The sequence below is a fragment of the Oreochromis aureus genome, linkage group 7 (genome assembly GCF_013358895.1).
Source record: "Oreochromis aureus strain Israel breed Guangdong linkage group 7, ZZ_aureus, whole genome shotgun sequence".
In the NCBI taxonomy this organism is placed as follows: Eukaryota; Metazoa; Chordata; class Actinopteri; order Cichliformes; family Cichlidae; genus Oreochromis; species Oreochromis aureus.
The window spans coordinates 21,929,840-21,950,230 of NC_052948.1; the positions used below are offsets into that span (position 1 = coordinate 21,929,840).

At 39.1% G+C, this 20,391-nt stretch overlaps 1 protein-coding gene across 1 annotated transcript in view; it reads left to right on the forward strand.

Annotated features, from left to right (window-relative positions):
- map1ab (microtubule-associated protein 1Ab) overlaps positions 1-20,391 on the forward strand; it is an 82,316-nt gene that overhangs the window by 1,855 nt on the left and 60,070 nt on the right. The window contains exon 2 of the mRNA XM_031731877.2: positions 5,770-5,871. Within this exon, the coding sequence (XP_031587737.2) occupies positions 5,770-5,871 (102 nt within the window). The remainder of the gene's footprint in view (positions 1-5,769; positions 5,872-20,391) is intronic.

Consider the following 20,391-nt stretch of genomic DNA (forward strand, 5'->3'; position numbering starts at 1 on the left):
AAATAGTTAAATGATCTTAAAGGTGCAGCCGGTTTATTTATTTTTTTAGGTGATTTAATAGAAAAAAAGGACATTACACTGACAATTATACATTGAGTAGTGTATGATTATGTCTTCCAGCAAATTGATGTGTTTCAATGAACTTACACTGAACCCATTTAAAATACAGAGGAGTGGGTTTGCAGTTTTTAGAAATTTCCATGTGGAGGGACATTTGAATTCCTGTCTGCACCTTCAGAATCAAGATATGACGCATCATACCTGTTTTATCATCAAAGGAGTTCCCTCGATCAAAGAAGCAAAAATGCAAAGGAAAATAGATTTGCCCCTCTCCAGACAGCGGACAAAACAAGAGCTGGGTAAACAACAACAACAGCAGGTTACAAACTAACAATATACCAATTAATGTTAGGTTTATTTGCCTCAAAAATCACATTTTCCCTCTGGGTTTGATTACATTCTCACAAACATATGAGTTACATTTGCTTCAAAGGTACTTTCACTTACACTGGCTAACAGCAGCTAACAGCAGCAGCTCTTACTGACAGAAAAGTTCGGGATATCCTTAACAGCTCACCTCAGTATCGCTGTCATCAGTCAGAAGTGAGCTTCTTTGACTCCATACTGGACTCTTTTCACAAAATTTCACAACCTTTTCCAGAATGATGTGAACAGATGTGAATGCTTCTCACACGGCATTAGCAGCTGAGGTAAACAGTGGATCGACAGTCTTCCACCGATAGGCATCTCAGGGGATATGGATCTGGTCCAAACTATTGGAGAAAACACACTGGCCAGCCGTGATGGAAAAAACTAGTTTTTATATATACAGTTAGGAGTATTGGGAGGGGTAAGACAGCGAAATCAGTTGACTGAAATCTGAATGACTGAGATCTACATCTCCCTACTACTGACAAATGTCACATTTATGCCATTTTTTCCCCTTAGCATTTTGGTCATGTATGATTTATATTATCAGCAAACATGGTGCTCATGTGGCAAGTGACATTTGCATTTTAAAACTCCATTAATGCAGCAGACACACTGGATTATTTTACTAATCAATTCAATTTTATTTATATAGCATCAAAACAAAATTCACCTCAAGGTGCTTCGTATTGTATGATAAAGATCCTACAATAAAAAAGAGAAAACCCCGACAATCAGAAAACTCCACATGAGTTGTGTGATTGTTGGGGTCACTTGGCAGGAGTGGCAAAGAAAAACTCCCTTTAGCAGCCATCTATCACCACCAGTTGGGGTTGAGGCTATTTACCAAATTGACCTTTTTACAGATTACAGGGTATCTGGCTCCGTCTGATGTTAAAAATGAAAAGATTGCTCAGATAAAACAATCCACTTAGTGTAAATGTCATATAAGCCTTTACAATCACCTAGATCTAACTCGTCTTCTTACGTGCACATTCTGTTATACATATAGACTAATGCATATACCTATATACTTAATCTACAGTTTGTTTCAGAGGGTCATGACAAGTGTAGTGCCTTTCTTTGAATCAACAGTAGTACAGACTCATTACTGCCATTTACTGCAAGATTTATTACCATAATGTTTAGCGGGGGTGTTTAGTTAGGTATGATTGTGATGGTTATTGGCCCCCAGTCTGCCCATGGGTGCTTTGAAAGTTACCACTGAGGCTGGCTTTTTAAAAAAAATTATATATCCTGTGATAGTGAAATATTAAGGCTTTCAGTAGTTCATGAAACTTCTTTCATACTTGTATTTATTATTGAGCACAAGCTGACCACTCGCTTCAGCTTGATGATTATTACATCAGAATCAGTGCCCAACTTTTCTGTATTAATTCTTTCATTTATACAATTTCTTCTTCAAATGTGCTGCGAGCTGGAAAAAAACTGCAAATTCATATTTTGGATTTGATTAACTTAGACACTACTGAAAAACTTCTTTGCTATAAAGCCTACCTGTAGGCAGTCTGCAGCATTAAGCAGTCATAATCCTTTGTGCGTATCGCAAAGTGGGGAAGGAGGAAACATTCTACACATAGTGTAGTAAATGACTCATTCAAAAACTGTATGTTGTTTTTATGCTGTTATAAGGCTTTAACAACCTTCCCATTTTCCTGGAAGCACCACATGCTGCAGCTCCAAACACTGTATTATAGGGACATTCCCAGAGTACACAGGGTGGGTGTTGGCCAGCTTTACTGGCCGTGCTCTGCTTAAGGTCTTATTCAGGTGAACATGAATTTTTCATAAACCCACTACTGAGTCTGCACATTGACAAGACTAAACCAAATGACTTTATTATATATTTCACATTACCTGCGGTGTGCTGAATTGTTTAATTCATAATTTTAGCCTATTAAGGATATTTTAATGCCACTCATTAAACATGGGAATGAAAATTATGCCTTACTTGGAGAGGTTTCACAAGAAGACCTTACAGACAGTAAGATTAGGAACTACACGTCCGATTAACTTACAATCCATGTGATGAAGAGCAATGTCCGTTTTTAAAAATAAGTAATTTAATTGAAATTAAAATGGACTGTGTTGGATGCAGTGTATCCAAAGCTGAGCTGTCAAAATGAGTCACACTGATATGCAGGTCTGAGAGACTCACTTTGAGCAGATGCCGACAACCAGAAGTCAGAGGTTTTCTTCTGCATGTATAAAGTCAGTCCAACCAGGCTTCTCATTATTTTAGCTGACTTATTTGAACTTGTGAATGGGTTCAGTTAACAAATTACTTTTTATAGATATGTAAATAAGTAAATATTTTTAAGGTTTTTAAATTAATTATTTATTTTATTGTTACAAAGTTGTGGGGAAACCAAAACCCAAAGATATCAACTCTATTGTGATATACAAGCAGCTACTCTTCACATTGGAAGAGAGGGTGGACTGCCGAGACGTTAGCTGGCAAACTGAGTGGTTTTGATGCACAGATACACGAGTCACTGCTAAGTAACAGATAATAAAGTTGTAGAATTTCATTCTCCAATGCTGAAGCACAAACTTCTCTGGGCTGTTATTATTTTCAGTGTTATTATTGTGTGACAGATAATTCCATTGAAACAAACCAAATAGTAACACAAACACGATCGAGACGCCCACTTCAGTGACTTCAATCAGCAAGGTGAGGCCTAGCAGGCAATTTTCAGCCCCAGCTGCTCAGATATTAAACATAGGCTATTAGAAAGCTAAATTGGTCAGTTTATAGCAGATGCTTCTGAGATTGCATTCCTGGAAAAGCTTTTTTCCTCTTTTGTTCTCCACATCGACTGTTTTACCTGCATGCAACCAAAAACCTGCTCAAATGTGGCTGATCAGTAGAATACAAACTAAAAGTGAACTACAAACTGAAGCCAGACCCAGAAAGCTTCCAGTACCAGAGATCGTATTCTTTGCCTACATATTTTGCAGCGTCATATCCAGACATCTATTTGTTTGCACAGACACAAAGGAGGTTTCTTTAGAAACGCCTAAAAATGTACTCGACTGAAACTCCTCACGCAAGCATATGCAGAAACTGATGAATCCTTTCTTGCCTATAAACAGCCATTAATGTGTGAGACTAATTACAGTGTGTGAAATGTTGACTCTATTAACTTGCTGACAGATGTCATCCTCTATGATGGGTCGATCAAAAATACGAAGGCCTTTGTTATTATCATAATTTGCCCTGTCTTTTAGTCTTCTCTCGATGCCAACAGTTATGTTGTCATGGGGATTGTGATGAAAATGTAATATTGTGCCTCTAGAAGGTTATCATTTTTATGCATCTGGTAGTGCAAAGAAAGACACTTGGCAGTGAGTGCTAAAAGCATTAATAACAGAACAGTAAGAGAGTGATACAGCATCTCTGTGCACAGACTGCAGTCTGTAGTCATGGAACATTTTCTATTCTGTTAAGGGCAAAACAAGGTGGCTTCTTTTGTAGCAGAGGGCATTTAAGCAGAGGGGTATGGATTTGGAAAAAAAATTAGAATAATCTAATTTCTTGCTGTGAGTAAAGGAATCCACAAGTGGGTAAGATGAGAGAGGCGTCTGCATTGGTTTCCGTCCTGCTGGATGAGATCTGACATAAGTTCCCTCTGAAGTTTGACTCACTGCAGCTCAGTAGAAAGTGATAAAAGTGCTGAGTGTATGCATGCATAAAAGAGAGAGAGAGAGACGGTGTGTGAGATGCTGGTCATTTCATTGCTGACTCATTTCACTTGATGCAGATTACTGCCCCAATGAACCTAATGTCTAATAATGTAGTACCTGCTCAGTGCCTTCTTGTTATCTATTGTCTGTTGACAACACTCCATTTACACATATTAACAAGCTAACACATGGTTAGTAGCCAGATGCACTGGAGCCTTGTAATTGAAAGGACTGAAGAGTCAATAAGATTCAGTCTTGAACTTAACTGGATCAATCTCAGGCAGCTGCGCTCTGCAGCAGGTTTTCTTCAAGGACCTCTCTGCCCATATGGAAAAAAAATGGACAAGCAGTACATGTACATGTTCAGTATCCTGTTTTTTCTCTCATACTATAATTTTCTCATGGAAGTGGCCCCTTTTGGATTTTTGTACTCTTACAAAGACGGACTTGTACACATGCACTGCGGGAGTAATGGGATTTTTTTCTCTCTTTCTTTCCAAATATAGATTTAGTTTAGATTAGCCTACCCTGTCTGTGCTGCTGAGAAGCACACCCATGACATGTTGCTACTATCACAAGCTTTACTGTAGGAATGGGATTAGCCAGGTAACGATGAGTATTTTGTGTTTGTCAGACATATAGCTGACAAACACAAAACTGCCCGAACAGTTTAGTTTTTGACCTGTAAGACCAGAGAATACAGGAACCCCTGCTTACTCTTAAATGTCCTGTCATAACAAAGGTTAGAAAGGGTTGCAAAAGAAGTCCAATTATTTGTCTTCTTGTACTCTCAGAATCTTTTAAAGATAGTTTACCATATTTTAAGTAGGCTTTCATAGCTAGTCAGCTATGAAAGCCTAAATGAAAAGGTGTGATGAGATGCTCATTTCTCTGGTATGTTCCCCCATCTTTACAGAGGGCATCTAAAGCTTGGGATTTTTCATGGGATTTTTCTTATTCTACTCAGTTTGGCCAGATGTCCAACTCTAGGCAAAGTCCTGTGGCTTCCAATTACAATTAATAAGTCCACTGATGGTTTTACAAACACTCAGAGCTTTAAAGAAATCTAAGAACGGCTTGGATTTCTGAGTTATTTTCACCTTGTGTGTAACTAATTTACAGTTTTCACCAGACAAATGAGGCACAACAGGGTGTAAAAATGTTCTAAAGAACTTCAGAAAACTTATCACCAAAACCAAAATCAAGGCTAGACCCATCGATATTGAGCAGCTAGCTTCCACATCTACCTTTACCACACAGAACTGACCATTAGCCATATGACATTAACTCGTCTGCCACTTTGAACATGTGACACAATGGCATTTTATTCACTTTTAGGGTCAAGTGAATAAGACCCTGATCACATTCTCATAAAAATTGTAATACAATTTACAGTTTCTGGACATTTTGAACATATGAAATGGTTTCAGGTCATTGACCTTCCCCCCAAACCCAAACAGAATTCAGAAAGCGAGTTGAGGAAAGACAAGCCACGACAGCAGCATCTGATAAAAGGTTACCTCAAGTACACAGATAAAAGAAAGGCTCAGAAAAGTTTGCTTAGTTTCACCAATGCCTGTGCTTCACTGCATCACGTTGTCCTTGAACAATCTTTGTCTTTCTTCCTGGCAGGAATTCGATCCTGGGACGTCGACCTCAACTGCTGCGACCTTGATCAGCAGCTGCAGCTGTTTATAACTCGCCACTCTGCCCACTTCTCCTCCGAGGTCAGAGGTCAGTGTGATGTGGCTCTTTATGAGCCTGACAGAAACCAGCAACGTATTCTGAATAACATTCAAAACAATGAAGCTTCTTTTTTTATTATCTCGTATATTTTTATATTATTATGACGATGTAGCTCCAGTCTTTAAATTCAACATTTAGCAAGAATTGAACTGAATGCAAGTAGATATAAAATACGGAATAAATCATTAGTGTTTTATTGTGTGATATTTTGTAGCTGTGCTCAGTTTAATCAAGTGAAGATCTTTTTTGGTTTCTGTGTGTTTCTGGATGGATTTTAGGCTAGCAGTGACCGATAAAGTGGGACCTTTTTTGTTTATTTGTTAACCACTGAGTATTCTGTGTGCAGTTTTCAGTTTATGGATTTTTTTCTTTATCCGGTCAATAGATGCTATCATTCAAAGCTGCCAAACACACCTAGATCATTAAAGGGGGTCTATTACACTAATAACAAGTCCATATTTTTGTTCTTGGACTTTGCTAGAGTAACCTTGCACGATTCACATTTCAAAATAATGTTATTTATCTCACACTGGGCCTGTTCGTCATTTTTGAAATTAGCTGTTTTAGCTCCATGCCCCCAGCAGACATGCAGACATGGAAAGCCTCATCCCAATCATCATAATCACAATGGGAAGACCTCATTATTTGTCAGTAAGTGGACACTTATTAAGTGTCCACATACTGATAGTATACACTGAGAGTATACAGTGAGTGCAGTAAAAAAGTAACTGCTACCCCTTATTAAATCTTTTTTTAAAAGTGCACTGAGTTTCACACCCAGCCCTTATTATTGCCAGACCTGTTAAATCAAGAAATCACTTAAACAGAACCTGTGCGACAAAGTGAAGTAGGCTAAAAGATCTCAGAAAGCAACACATCGTGTCACGAACAGATGAGAAACAAGTCATTGGCATCTATCAGTCCTGAAAGGATTACAAAGCCATCTCTAAAGCTTCAAGACTCCTGTGAACCACAATGAGAGCCATTATCCAAAAATGGAGGCAACTTGGAACAGTGGTGAAACTTCCCAGGAGTGGGCTACAAAAACTATTTCAAGAGCGCACAGTCGACTCATTAAAGAGCTCACTGGGATTGCTCAGGTGGTAGAGCAAGTCATCTACTAACCGGAAGGTTGGTGATTTGATCTGACGAGACAAAAGTTGAACAGTTTGGATGGTTTGAGTCGCGTTATATCTGGTGTAAAACTAACATAGCATTTCATGAAAAGACCAACAGGTAGTGTGATGATGTGAGGCTGCTTTGCTGCTTCAGGACTTGGACCACTTGCCATAATTGATGGAAACATAAATTCTGCTCTTTACCAGAAAATCACGAAGTACAATCTACAACTCTCGGTTAATGCCCTGAAACTGAAGCACACTTGGGTTCTGCAGCAGGACGATGATCTTAAACACACCAGCAAGTCTGCCTCCGAAACGCTAACCCCCCCCCAAAAGGTTTTGGAGTTGCCTAGTTAAAGTCTGGACTTAAATCAGATTGAGATGGCATAGCTTTTTCTCTTAATGAATAAAGTCATCATTTAAAAACTGCATTTTGTATTTTCTCAGGTTATCCTTATATAATAGGACCTTAATAACAGGACATTTTTAATGGTGCTTCAGATTTGTTGATAAAAATAAATTTAAGTCAGGCTTATTTGAGGTTTAGTGATACTTACTTGAATTGGATGACTTTATTTGCCTGGCTAACCTCTTTACTTCAGTATTTTTTTTTATTACATTGATTAAAAAAATGATATATTGAGATCTTTTGGCAAAATATACATCATTTCAGAGTTTTTACCTTACTGCTAACCATGATTAGTTTATTATTAGGATTTAAAATGATAACAAAGCACATCAAACTACTACTACTACTATCACAGAAGTCAATTTTTATTGTAATTATTTGAGCTATTGATCGTGTAGGCATTTAATTCATCTGCATTGCATCAAAGCTGTGTGGTGACTCTAATCACCACGGCGACTCTGCAGAGAGCTGTGGACCTGTGGTGTTAGATGTATGTGTGCATGTGTTAGAGTGAGAGAGAGTGCTTGCTCGCCCATCTATATAATGCAGCACTTTAGGCTCAGAGCCCAGGCTGAGCATGCAGTGGATGCTGAACTGGGAATTATTTCAATCATCTTCCAGGTAAGAGCCTGAAGGGATCAAACATATACAAATATGCAGAAGAAAGACCAGCAAAACTGCACAGATGGCAAATGCTAAGCAGGAGCTGCAGTCAGCAGAAAGTGACACAGCGTTTTTCAAGACAACTGCTAAAGAAAGAGAACACCTTCAAAGGAAACACTGGAATTCCTGTGAAACAATAAACATTATTACTGTCTTTTATACCATCTGTTATCCAGTCTGTCTTAAAGGGTTACTCTTCTAAGGAATGACTCCTCCACTCATTTGAATCGGTGTGACTCACCTTATTTTTGTACTTAAAGCTGCTCTCTGTTAATGCCGCTGCTGCACGTGTAACAGTGTTTCAGCTTTGAACGCTGGATGACAAGTACATATGAAGCTTAAGTTCCTGTTTGTTTGTATATATTTTTTAAATATTTATGTCAGTGTTACTTTGAAACTGAATGCATCTTGAATGCAGTCACATTGTATTGAAAAAAGCAGTATTGATTTGAGAGACACTGTCCCCGTGGATGCATTGCTGAATCCTTTTGTGTGCACACTGGATGTTTGTAAGTTGTGTTTTCTTTGGAGATTGTCAGAATTTGTCCACAAACCTTGCACCTGAACTATCTTATCACTGCATATCCTCAATATCCTCTTATTGTGCTCTGAGTTGGGCCACACTTGTTAATCTTTAAATTCAAAGTTTTCAGTTTGATTGGCACAGGTATATAAAGTTAAGCACCTAGCTATGCAGTCTGCTTTTGCAAACACTGTGAAACAATGGGTCATTCTGAAGAGCTCTATTAATTTGAGCATGGCGCTGTAATAGGATGCTGCCATTGCAACAAATCAGTGGAAGTGGAAGAGTTTAGAAACCACTACTACTAACTAATCAGCAGAAGTTCTGCTCAAATACATCAAAAAACATAATCACCAGTATTTTTAGTCATTAATTAGTCATCTCAGTTATTTAATTTGGCTGTTCATTGACTTAACAAAATGTTTTTATTTAAACTTTAGGTTTTTACAAGGGATTTTAATATAATTCAAATGAAAAACATACAGCATGGATGGTATTTTCACAATTTGAGCCCACCTGTGAAGCAAAGTGGATAAAATGAACCCACTAATCAATATTTTTTTCTCCCACTCAGTATTTTTACATTAAAATAAATAAAAGTATGCCTTTGTTCAGAGTCTGATGTGGCTTAGATGTTAGTATAAAACTGAAAGAAATGTGAAGGAAGGCATTCTTTCTACCTGCTCCGCCGCTCTCTTTTAGCAGTGATACCCTCAGCACGCCTGAGTTTGTAGCTTTATTTCAAAGCTTCAGTCACTTCAATTCTTCAATTTTATTATGAAGACAAAAAAATGAAAGTAATACTTCTCTAAAACTAATAAAGTATGACTTATTATTATGGATTAAACTCAGAACAGAGGAAAGACCCCAATCCCCCGTATCCTAACATAAAGTAGCAATATATGAAGTATTATATACTGCTATTATATTATATAGAAAAAAAATGTTTTTTTTATAGACCAGAAAAAGACCCAAAAAACCAAGCAGGCTTCTAGTTCTCTGAGAGGAGAGAGGAAGCATAGGTACAGTCGGAGGTTTGATCCTTGTTTTATTTATTGGTTGTTTAATTTATTGACCACCTGTCCTTCACTGAGAGGTCTTACTCATAAACTACGCTGCTTTTTTTCCTCTCGTGTTGGACTGAGACAAGTTTGGTAGCGATATAAACTTACTATACACAAAGTGGTATTACTCAAGAACGAGTGTGGGTTTGGTGGTTGCCAGGAGAACAGTACTTGTCTCATTGCATTATACCAAGTGTAAAGTTTGGTGGAGGGGGGGCTATGGAGTGGGATTGTTTTTCAGGAGTTGGGCTCGATCCCTTGGTACCAGTGAAAGGAAAGGCAAGACATTTCGGACAATTTCACGCTCCCAAATTTTTGGGAACAGGTTAGGAATGGCCCCTTCTTGTTTAAACATGACACTAGTACACAGAGATTAAAGATAAAGATTTGAATGAGTGAGTTTGGTGTAGAAGAACGTGACTGGCCTGCACAGAGTCCTGACCTCAACCTGATAAAACACATTTGGGATAAATTAGAGTGGAGACGATGAGCCAGGCCTTCTCTTCCAACATCAGTGTCTGACATTACAAATGTGCTTTTAGAAGAATGATCAAAAATTCCCACAAACACTCCTAAACGTATGGAAAACCTTCCCAGAAGAGTTAAAGCTGTTCTAGCTGCAAAGGGTCATATTAAACCCTAATTTAGTTAAGAATGGGATGTTACTCAAGTTCATATATGTGTCAAGGTAGTCGAACAAATACTTTTGCCAATATGGTGTTTTTCTCGTAGACTTTCCTACCAGACGAGTTGCTACCTGGTTTCCATTAAAAAGAATCCATGTAATAATGTATGTAATATGGTATCTCTTCAGTGGACAAAGCATCATGGCTGTTAAATATACATATTCACTTTACATATTGTACCTTTAAGCTCCAGATTGTGTTTTCTCCCGTCTCCTAAACCTCAGAACTCTGCAGAGACTGTTTATAAGAACGACATTGTTAAGGGAGCCGAGGAAAGGCTCCTTATATCTTTTTCTTTTCACAGATCATAACACACATCTAGCAAAGCCATCTCCTGTGTAAACCTTGTGCTCAGAGTGAGCACTGCTCACTAACACGGTGCATGAAATAATGTAAACACACTGAGTGTATGGCTGTTTTTTTTTTCTTGTTTGGAAAAGAGATGAGGTGAAGGAGAAGTGTGGAACTCCCTGTTGTTGATGAATTCATGTGTTTTGTGATATCAGCAGATAAAACTCAACGCTTAACCATGTGTAGAGGGAGTGTATTTTTAATTCTGCCTACAGGATCCTTGTGAGACTGTCTCTAGTATTTAGGGGCTTCGCTTTCAGGTTTTCATTTATAAAAAGAACCATTTATTCATTCTTGCATGCTGTATATTGTGCTGAATAGCAATGGCGTGCTTTCAAACAACTGATAAGGGAGATCACTGAAAGTCCCTCATCCCTTTTGAAAACTGTGAGGCCACTGAGACCAGAGGGCCAAGGATGGAAACTGGGAGTATTGACTACTCCTGATTATCCCACCATCCTTTCCTCAGTGCAGGACAACAAGCTAAATCAATAGCACTTTGATGCAGAGCAATCCAATGGCTGCACTGCAGAAATAGATATGGAGATCACATTTCGTTGGGTTGATGGAAAAATTTCCTTTGTTGGAAATCGGCAGTAGTGCTACCCTGTGGGCTGATTTTGGAAATGAGCTGATACGACGAGGGAGGGCCAATCGCTTCTCTGATCAGATGTGGGAAGGTCAACAGAGTGCATCGATTATGTTCTGCTTTGTCAAGATGTTATCTTGCAGTCCTTTTAAGTTGAGGTATTAAACTGCTGTTTGCAGGTGTGCCGGGGACAAACGAATTATAGTTCAGTTTGGTTTTGTAGTTTTTGTTTTGATTTGTATTCATTTTTATATGTTTTTGTTTACAGTTCAATTTCAGTTCATCACTTTTCCAGTAGTTTAAACAGAGATGTCCAGACCTCGCTCACCCTGGTCATTTCCTCCAGCTCTGCCTCCGGCCATTTTTTAGGTCTGCCACTTCTCCTTTTGTCCTCCACTTGTCCAGTTTTTTTCTTCTTCTTTTTTCTAAGGAGACACTGCACACCATGCTGAGAGATGGAAAGTTTTTGGTAATAGCCAACCCCCCACCACTGAGCTGTCAATCCAGACTTTAGAAAAGTAGGAAAGCTATGATTACAATGCTTGATACAGAATATTCTTTATGTTTTTGTCCTTGACAAGTTAAACCACAATAAACAGCCAGAGCATACACGTGGAGTGTGTATGGTTGTCTGCCTCTTATAAGCCCAGTGATTTTACTGTGGTTTGAAATCTCGTGTGATCTTGTCCAGGCAACTCTTACTAGATTGTATCATGTCATCTCAACAACAACAAATTAAGTTGTTGAATTTCATGCAGATCCTACATGATTTAATTATGTTCACCATAGAAACATTAAATTATTTTGTTCAAATTACAAGTTAAACTCTTGTAAATGTAACAACCACCCAATTTCATTTTTTTGAGTTACATTTAGACGTAAACATAACTCATCTCTTGAGAAAGGTGCCTATTTATACTTGAATGATTCATAGGTCAGTGTTAAGTTAATGCCCAAAGAAAAAGCTCTGAAAGACCTTCAGAAAGCCTGGAGAAGTATTGATCAAGACCACTCAAGATTAGTGGAGATAACTCAAAATATAAAGGAATGATGGGTGATTCAAGACTTTTGAAATACTGTGTTTATGCACCACTCTATATTTAATCATTAGTTATTATCAATCTCTGACTGTCTTCCAGTGTGTCTTCGTCCTGTTTTGCTCCTCCCTGTGGCTGGTTCTGCTGGAGGTTTCTTCCTGTTAAAAGGCAGTTTTTCTTTCCTACTGTTACCAAGTGTTTGCTGATGGGGAATCATCTTTTGAGGTTTTCTGTATTACTGCATTGTTGTTACCTTACAATATTAAGGGCCTTGGGGTGACTGTTGTGATTTGGTAAAAATGGTAAATGGCCTGTATTTGTATAGCGCTTTACTTAGTCCCTAAGGGCCCCAAAGCGCTTTACACAACATTCAGTCATCCACACACTGGTGATGGCAAGCTACATTGTAGTCACAGCTGCCCTGGGACGCACTGACAGAGGCGAGGCTGCCGGACACTGGCGCCACCGGGCCCTCTGACCACCACCAGTAGGCAACGGGTGAAGTGTCTTGCCCAAGGACACAACGACCGAGACTGTCCAAGCCGGGGCTCGAACCAGCAACCTTCAGATTACAAGGCAAACTCCCAGCTCGATTGGCATTATATAAATAAAACTGAATTGAACTTAATTGAAATAGCGTAAAGTTGATTTATTTTTAAGGAAATATTTAAAGCAAAGGAAGTATTAAGAGAACAACAGCCCAATGTGAGCCTGTTTCTGAAACTTACAGCTCTACTACCGTTTTTCCTTTCCAGATAAGCCTTTGTACTGCCAGCCCCATTGAAATGCGCAACGTTTTTTGGTGGATTTCTTCTTTGTATCCAAACTCTCTGGTGGTAAAACACCGTGAGGGGACATTTATCTTATAACGCTCTAGCAGCTGGTCTCTTCTCAGTAATGAAAGCACTGTTTTCTCCAGGGGGCTGTTGTCAGCTAGTTGGGACAACAGTATATGGAGGTGTCATTTATATTTTCAGACGTAGATTAGCTGCCCTCAAAACCAGTTCTGAGCTTCATGGTAACTGCTGAGAAAACACAAACAGAGTTGTGTCGGGGGTTCAGCCTGTAGTTTAAAACATTGCAGGATTATTCAGATCCTGCTAACTATCAAGGTCGTGCTACCACAACCAAGGTTGGTTGCACTGTTAACAATAAGCTATGAAGTGTGTCATTAATTGGGAAGAGTACAGCACTTCTAATCACCGTTATTATTCAGAATCACACAGCATGCTGTTCAAGCCTAGCTTCACAGTACTCTGTTTTCTGGAATAAACATTTATGAAGCTCTGTGCATTCTTTTGAAATGAGGAGCGTGGCTTCCTTTTACCTTGGTCTTAAGGTCACATCACAATACGGATGCACTGGGATTCACCCACAAGATTTACTGATTCTCACTGATAACATGATACAGTTACTGTATCCAGAGTACAGCTGCTGTTTGTCTATAGATATGTTTCAGGTCTGTTTTTTATCTCCTGAAAGTAGAGGCCAACTCTACTGCTAAATAAGTGAAACACCCACTGCAGTGCTTTTGTATTTGAAGTTCAGAATCATCTTTGAAGGGCCATACTGGGAAGTTTTGTGGTACTGTAATACAGTTGAGGTTAAATATGGAAGATAGAAAATTGATCTAAGATATAAAATGTTACATCAGGTTTTCCATGGTGATCGCTTTTCATTTAACGGGTGCATTCAGTAGGAGCATGATGACACTGCTGTTCAATACAGAGCCTTACAGTTAATGGAACACAATCACCTTTCCAGTTAAAAAGATGCTCGAGTCTGCTTTACAACATCTGCCTGTCACGATGAAAAAGCAGAAAGACGTGTCAGAAACTGAGGGCAATGTATTTGATGATAGGAGTTTGAGGGTTCACTTTATAAGCTGACGTTTATAAAACACGAGCTGTACTCCAGACATCCACTCTGCAGCTTTTTAATATTACACAGTGGCCCCCCAGTGTTTAAACGGAGTACTGCAGGGATGACTTGATATTTCTGCACAGAGACGCTGCCTACTTCTCTGCTCCTACTCTTTAAACAATGACAAATCAAAAAGCCCTTAAGTGATGTACTTTCTGTGAAGCAGTAGCTTGTATACATACACACAAACACACACAGACACACACAGACACACAGCGAAGGGTCTGCCACACAGATACCCAGGTGAGGAGTGGGTGAGAGAGCCTGTGGATCCTGTGTGAGTGATTTATACTGATTAACCCCCCTATTCAGAATTAACAAGTATCTCTGCATGTGTCCCTAATTTATTTGATTAGTTTACTTGTGCGTGACATTTGTAGTGTTTGAGTTTCGAGTATCAGAGCTCTTACTTGGATTTATTATTTGAACTGCTCCGTCTGTCTGATCTTTTTAATGTTTGGGCCTGATTATGAAATAAGCGTTTTCTTCATTGTGCAACAGGAATCATGTGTAAAGCTGCTGGGCTAAGTGAAGTGAAACAAAGATGAGATATGTGACTCTAGCAATGATTAGTATGTCTATTTATTATTTAATTTCAGTCTTATTTGATATGCTTGCAGTCAAACTGTGGAAAAGAACAGTGTGTCTAGATCACAAACTCAGAACATTTTGAAAGCAGGTTTTTATTATTTAGCTTGCAGCATATACGCCTCCCAGGGTCTAAATAGAGGCGCATTTGTTTCGATAGCAGATCAAAACTCTTAGGAGACACCTTTAGAAGGTAGCTTAAAATGAGAGCAGCTTTAACGATATGTATTGCTGCTCTTAGTCCATCAACGCAGGAACATATCTGAAACACATTGAACAAGGTAGTGAGAATTTGTGCGTTGGGTTAGCGGGAAACGGGTTTGAACGTCCCAAAGGTCCAGAGATGCTTTGAAGTGAGATGTGAAGCATCACGTTCCTCGTTCCTTCCTGACTCTCTCTTCTTTGCTCAATCTTGCTGAGGGAGGTGTGGGCGGAGAAAAAGGAGAAAAGTGAAAGAAACGGTGGGAATAAACTCAATGCAGTCGTTACGCCTGGATCCTCCCTCCCACACACGTTCATACACGCAGAGGCAGGGTGAGCTCAGTAAGATGGCTTACCCAGGCAGGGGGGCTCATGAAAGCCTACATAGTTGATCCGATCCCTAATAAGAGGCTTCCAAAATTATCTGCAGGATAGACGTCATTTTACAACTACTGCGGTTAATTCATGAAGGCAGTCATATTACTGGAATTAGACTGCATCTAAATGTGACCTCTTAACATAAAACATGCCTAAATACATACATGAATTCAACATGATTGTGATGAATGTAGTAAAAAAAAAAATCAAACATAACCATTCGAGAATTCAATTCCTCCAACATGTTTCCCTCAGCCCGACCTGTGTGTGACCCGTGTATGTATGGACACACACATGTCGGAGCGTCATCTCTGTGGCGCCTGACGTAGATGTGGTCGAGGTGAGAGTTAGCTGTGGGTGATTAAAGATTCATATTTGATGGTGGAGCCAATTAGCTCCGGCGCCCAGGGAAATGTGCCTTTCATGACTGTTGCTGTAGCAACCTCACCATCAGGGCCCGAGTGGAATAACGCTCTAATGACCCTGAAGGTGTCAAAGATGAAATGTTAAAGAGGTTTGCATGACCTTCATCGATTGACTGTGGCTAAAGTCAAACTGGTGGAGGATGGGCGGTGAACGTGCTGAAGGTCACAAGAAGGAGGCACTGTGTGTGACCTTGCCCCATAAGAGGATGCACTTTAGCTGGTATTGGTTTGAGAAATATGATACAATCTGCAGCTCAAAGAGCTCCAAAATGTGTAATCACTAATGTGTAATCAGGTACAACGTGATATTAATGAGCGCGAAAATTTTAAAGCCTCACTGTGCATGATAGGGATATTTTTGAGTTTAATGTCTACTTGTGCAAATCTGGAAAACACTGGAGTGTATGCTCCTTTAAATTAAGATGTGAACAATGAGCTCCAGTCAAACAGGCTAAGCGGCATTCAAAAGCTATAGTATATGTAAAATGCTTGCATTACAATGCTTGTTTAGTCTTCTAATGTTTTATAGTTACCAATAAACACAAAGAACAACTGAGGCTGCTGGTGGTGTCAAGAGGATTGGTCACAAACCAAGTGGGTGGCATTGTGTTTTAACCTGATAGAGATGCCAAATTAAAATTTAAGGGTTCAGTTAAGAATTAATTTAGAGTGGATGTTATTGCCTTAAAATCTTAAAAAGTCATATTTCATGTAAGTGAAAATTTAACTTGGTATTTATTAAAGATGGCAGTTCAGGGAATTACCAAAGTCAGTAGAATTATCCTGGGGCAATCATCAATTCATATATAAAAAAGCGCATGGTATTTTTATGATCATCTACAACATATTGTTCTACATATTCTTGCATATTGTGTAAAAATCTTCATTGTGAAGATGAGAAAAAAACGGTTGCTTATAGTAACTGGATGAGCTTCATCATCATCATCATCTGATGAACTGGATGCCTTTGTAGAGGGAAAAAAATCTCAGAGAAGAAGAGAATAATTTTTGAGAGCATTGTGTTAGAAATTATTCAGAATTATTCACGTCATCAGTCTGACTCATCTGAGCCAGTAGTTAGATTCAACCAATTTACAGCATTCTTACTGACAAACCCTTCACCTTTGGCCACACTCACACTAAATCTTCTTCTTCTTTTTCATCTTTTCAATCCTGGTCACTTCCAATGAAAATTTTAACATCTTCAGCTCTGCCGCCTCCACCTCCTGTCATTTTGGTAGTGCCACCTCCTCCAAACCATACATCATAGCAGGTCTCGTCCATCTTGTAAATTGTCGCTTTCACTTTGCTGCTATGCTTCTGTCAGAAATGACCCCTGACACCCACTCCACCCTGCCTGCACTCTCTTCTTCACCTCCTTGTTGCTTTGGGTGGTTGACCCCAGTTATTTAAACTCGTGTACCTTCAACACCTCTCCTCCTTGAATACTTCACTGAAAAGTGACACTGTTGAGATGGTTTCGACATGCAGAGGAGGGATAGTGGACATATTGTGCAAAACTGGAAAAACTGAGACATATTGTTGCAACAGTAGCATTTAATACCGTTGACCGTTATATTTATTAAAGTGATTAAAGCATGCTGTAGGTATTAAATGTAATGCGCTGAAGTGGTTTGAATGATATCTATCTAATAGACTCCAATTTGTTTATGTAAATGGAGCGTCCTCTTTACGCACTGTGGGTTGGATTCTGTGTCGGGCTGTTTCTGGTCTGCAGTAGGCTACACAATAAAAAATCGTCCCTGTCATGTGGCAATAACATATGTCATTTATTCCTAATGATGCTATATTTAATCAAAGATATTAAACTATTTTTGCCTTCTGAATCTCTGAGTATTTCATTCAAAACAATCTTCTTACTTTGGTTAATGCTAACCTTTTGCTATCGCTCAGTCTGCTCTGAAGTATTAGCTTGAGCTGTGAGCTTTTAATCATCATTTTTTAAGCTAATGTGAAAGTTCATCATGTGTTCAGCCTTTCATTAGTCTTATTAGTCTTACTGCTTTAAATTTTAGGAGGCATTATCTCACGTCCCATTGTGACGTACTCCAAATTCAAATTCAAATCTAAACGGCTCTAAAAAATGCTTATCTGAAAGCAAAAGCGACCCTCTTATGAGCTCTCGCTTCCTTTTTTTTATCAAATTTTGTCCTTTTAGATTTAAATTGATAGTTTTACACCTAAAATCTAAGCAGCTGATGTCTTTAACTGCTTCATTAAGACTTTTTCTCTTTCCTGAGTTTCCATATTATTTCTTTCTCTCTCTAACTCTAACACCATCGCTCTGCGTCTTTTTGGTTCAGAATCAGTCCGGTGTTAGTTGCTTGTAAGGTTGGAGCTTTAGGATCATTAATGTTGGAGACGGTACTTTGAATGTGGAAGTGAGAGGGAAAGCCACAAAGATTTCAGAGCTCTAATCACACCAGAGCTGTGGCCCATACTTCACAGCTTTCATCTTCCTCTGACAACTGCTTGTGCGTACTGAAAACCTGCACTGACCAAAAGTCAGCATCGTGACCTCTTAGCTCAATAACATCTCAACATCAAATAACAGTTTGCTGATAATTTCTGATGTCTTTTTTTTAGGGAAAATTGCTTGTCTGCCCACATTTTTTATTTCTTTTCATAGACAGGAGCCGTAGAGGAAATATGTGAGGGGGAGACACAAGAACAATGTGATCTAGCAGGATTTGAGTTGAGGCCCAGTGGTTTCACTCCCTGCTGCAGTGGTAAATAAAAAGGATGGGAAGCTATTACCTCCTGTCAATGACTAAGTGCAATGTGCAACCAGACATCTTAAGTAACCACTTTGTTAGGTCACACCTACACTTGAAAACTTAAAGGTAAAATAGAGGTTAATTGGCAGTACTTCTAGTAAAAAAGAGGTTAGCAAATCAAGTTTTCATTTCATTTTTTTTTTTCATTTTTTTTCATACACATCTTAAGCTAACAACTCCACCCACTCTATTTTACTATTTTTTTGTTTCCACAGAACAACGTAGTGCTGTAAACCAGCCACCTTACATACTGAATAATAACTGATGACCTTGTTAAGTATTACATTGTTCCCTGCTTCCCAGTGCTTCTGAGTTTTGTTCTCTATGCTCCTATAATTATGTTAGTGGCCTTTCATGCCCAGTCTGTCCTAGTTTTGTCTTTGTGTCTTGCCCTCAGTGTCTCTTGTGGTAATCAGTCTTATCTCCATGTTTGTTTGTTTCTAGTCCTTGTTACTTTGTGTTTTATTTTGATAGTCCCTTGTCCTATCTGTGTGTGTTACTTTGTGTTTTATTCCGATAGTTCCTTGTCTTGTGTGCTGTCGCTTGTCTAGTTAGTTAGATTCTGTTCAGCTGTGCACCCAGATGTGTCCATTCTGCCCTGTGTATACACTGTCTGTGTCTCCCTCTGTTCTCTGTGGTGTCCTCCCTGATGGTGTCTGAGCCTCAAGTTCCTGTTTAGCTCTCAATGTAAACAAAGCTGTGAATTAAAATCTGATTTGGTTTATCTGCCTGCCATCCATCCAGTTCATGACAGGAAGCAGCCATGAGAAGCCCAAAATGTGCCAAGACAATATCCCTCATATTCCTATACCGCCACTAATAACAACAACACCAGCCTGAAATATTGTTAGGGACAGGGCGCGTTCATGCTTTCATGTTGTTTATACCAAATTCTGAGTCTAACATCTGAATGTCCCTGCAGAAATCAGCTAGACAGGAAGCTTTTTTCTAGTCTTCTGTTGTCCAATCTTGATGAGCCTGTGGGAACTGTATACTAAGTTCTTGTTCTTAGCTGACAGGAGCAGCACCCAGTGTGGTTTTTGCTGCTGTGGCCCATCTGCTTTAAGGTTTGACGTGTTGTGCATACATGTTGTTGTGAGATGCCCTTCTTGGTTGCAGTGAATGGTTACTGTTGCTTTCCTATCAGCTTAAGGCAGCCTGGCCATTCTTCTATGACCTCTGACTTCAGCTGCTCACTGGATATTTTCTCTTTTTTTCAGACCATTCTCAGTAAACCCTATAGATAGTTGTCCCAGAAAATGCCAGTAGACCAGCAACCTGTCTTGCACCAAGGACCATGCCATGTTTTTGAAATCTTGTGCTATCTAATACTGATGTTTCTGTCAAGTTCTTTTTGTCCATGCTTAAAGGAAGCATAAAAGGAGAACAACCTCAGCACTAAAATTTGAAACCTCCATGGAGTTTTTATTAAAAAATACACAATTATTCAGGGATGCATGGGATTTCAGGTTGCATTGGTTGTTTTATGTGTTTAAATTTGCCAACTATGGTATGTGGGAAAATCTTGGAAGGGAAGAAAATGTGGACTGCCTAATTACATCCAATCCAAACTTCATCCGGTTAGCGTTTTCTCGCTGACTTATTGGTCCTGAGATTTGTTGGAGTCAGAGCTTTCATTCTCCCAGTGACATGTGTGATGTTCATCATGTTGTACAAATTTCTGAAGGACGACAGTGAGAGGATGTCTAACCCTTATAACAACCTCGCTGTTTCTCACTTTTACGGCACCAT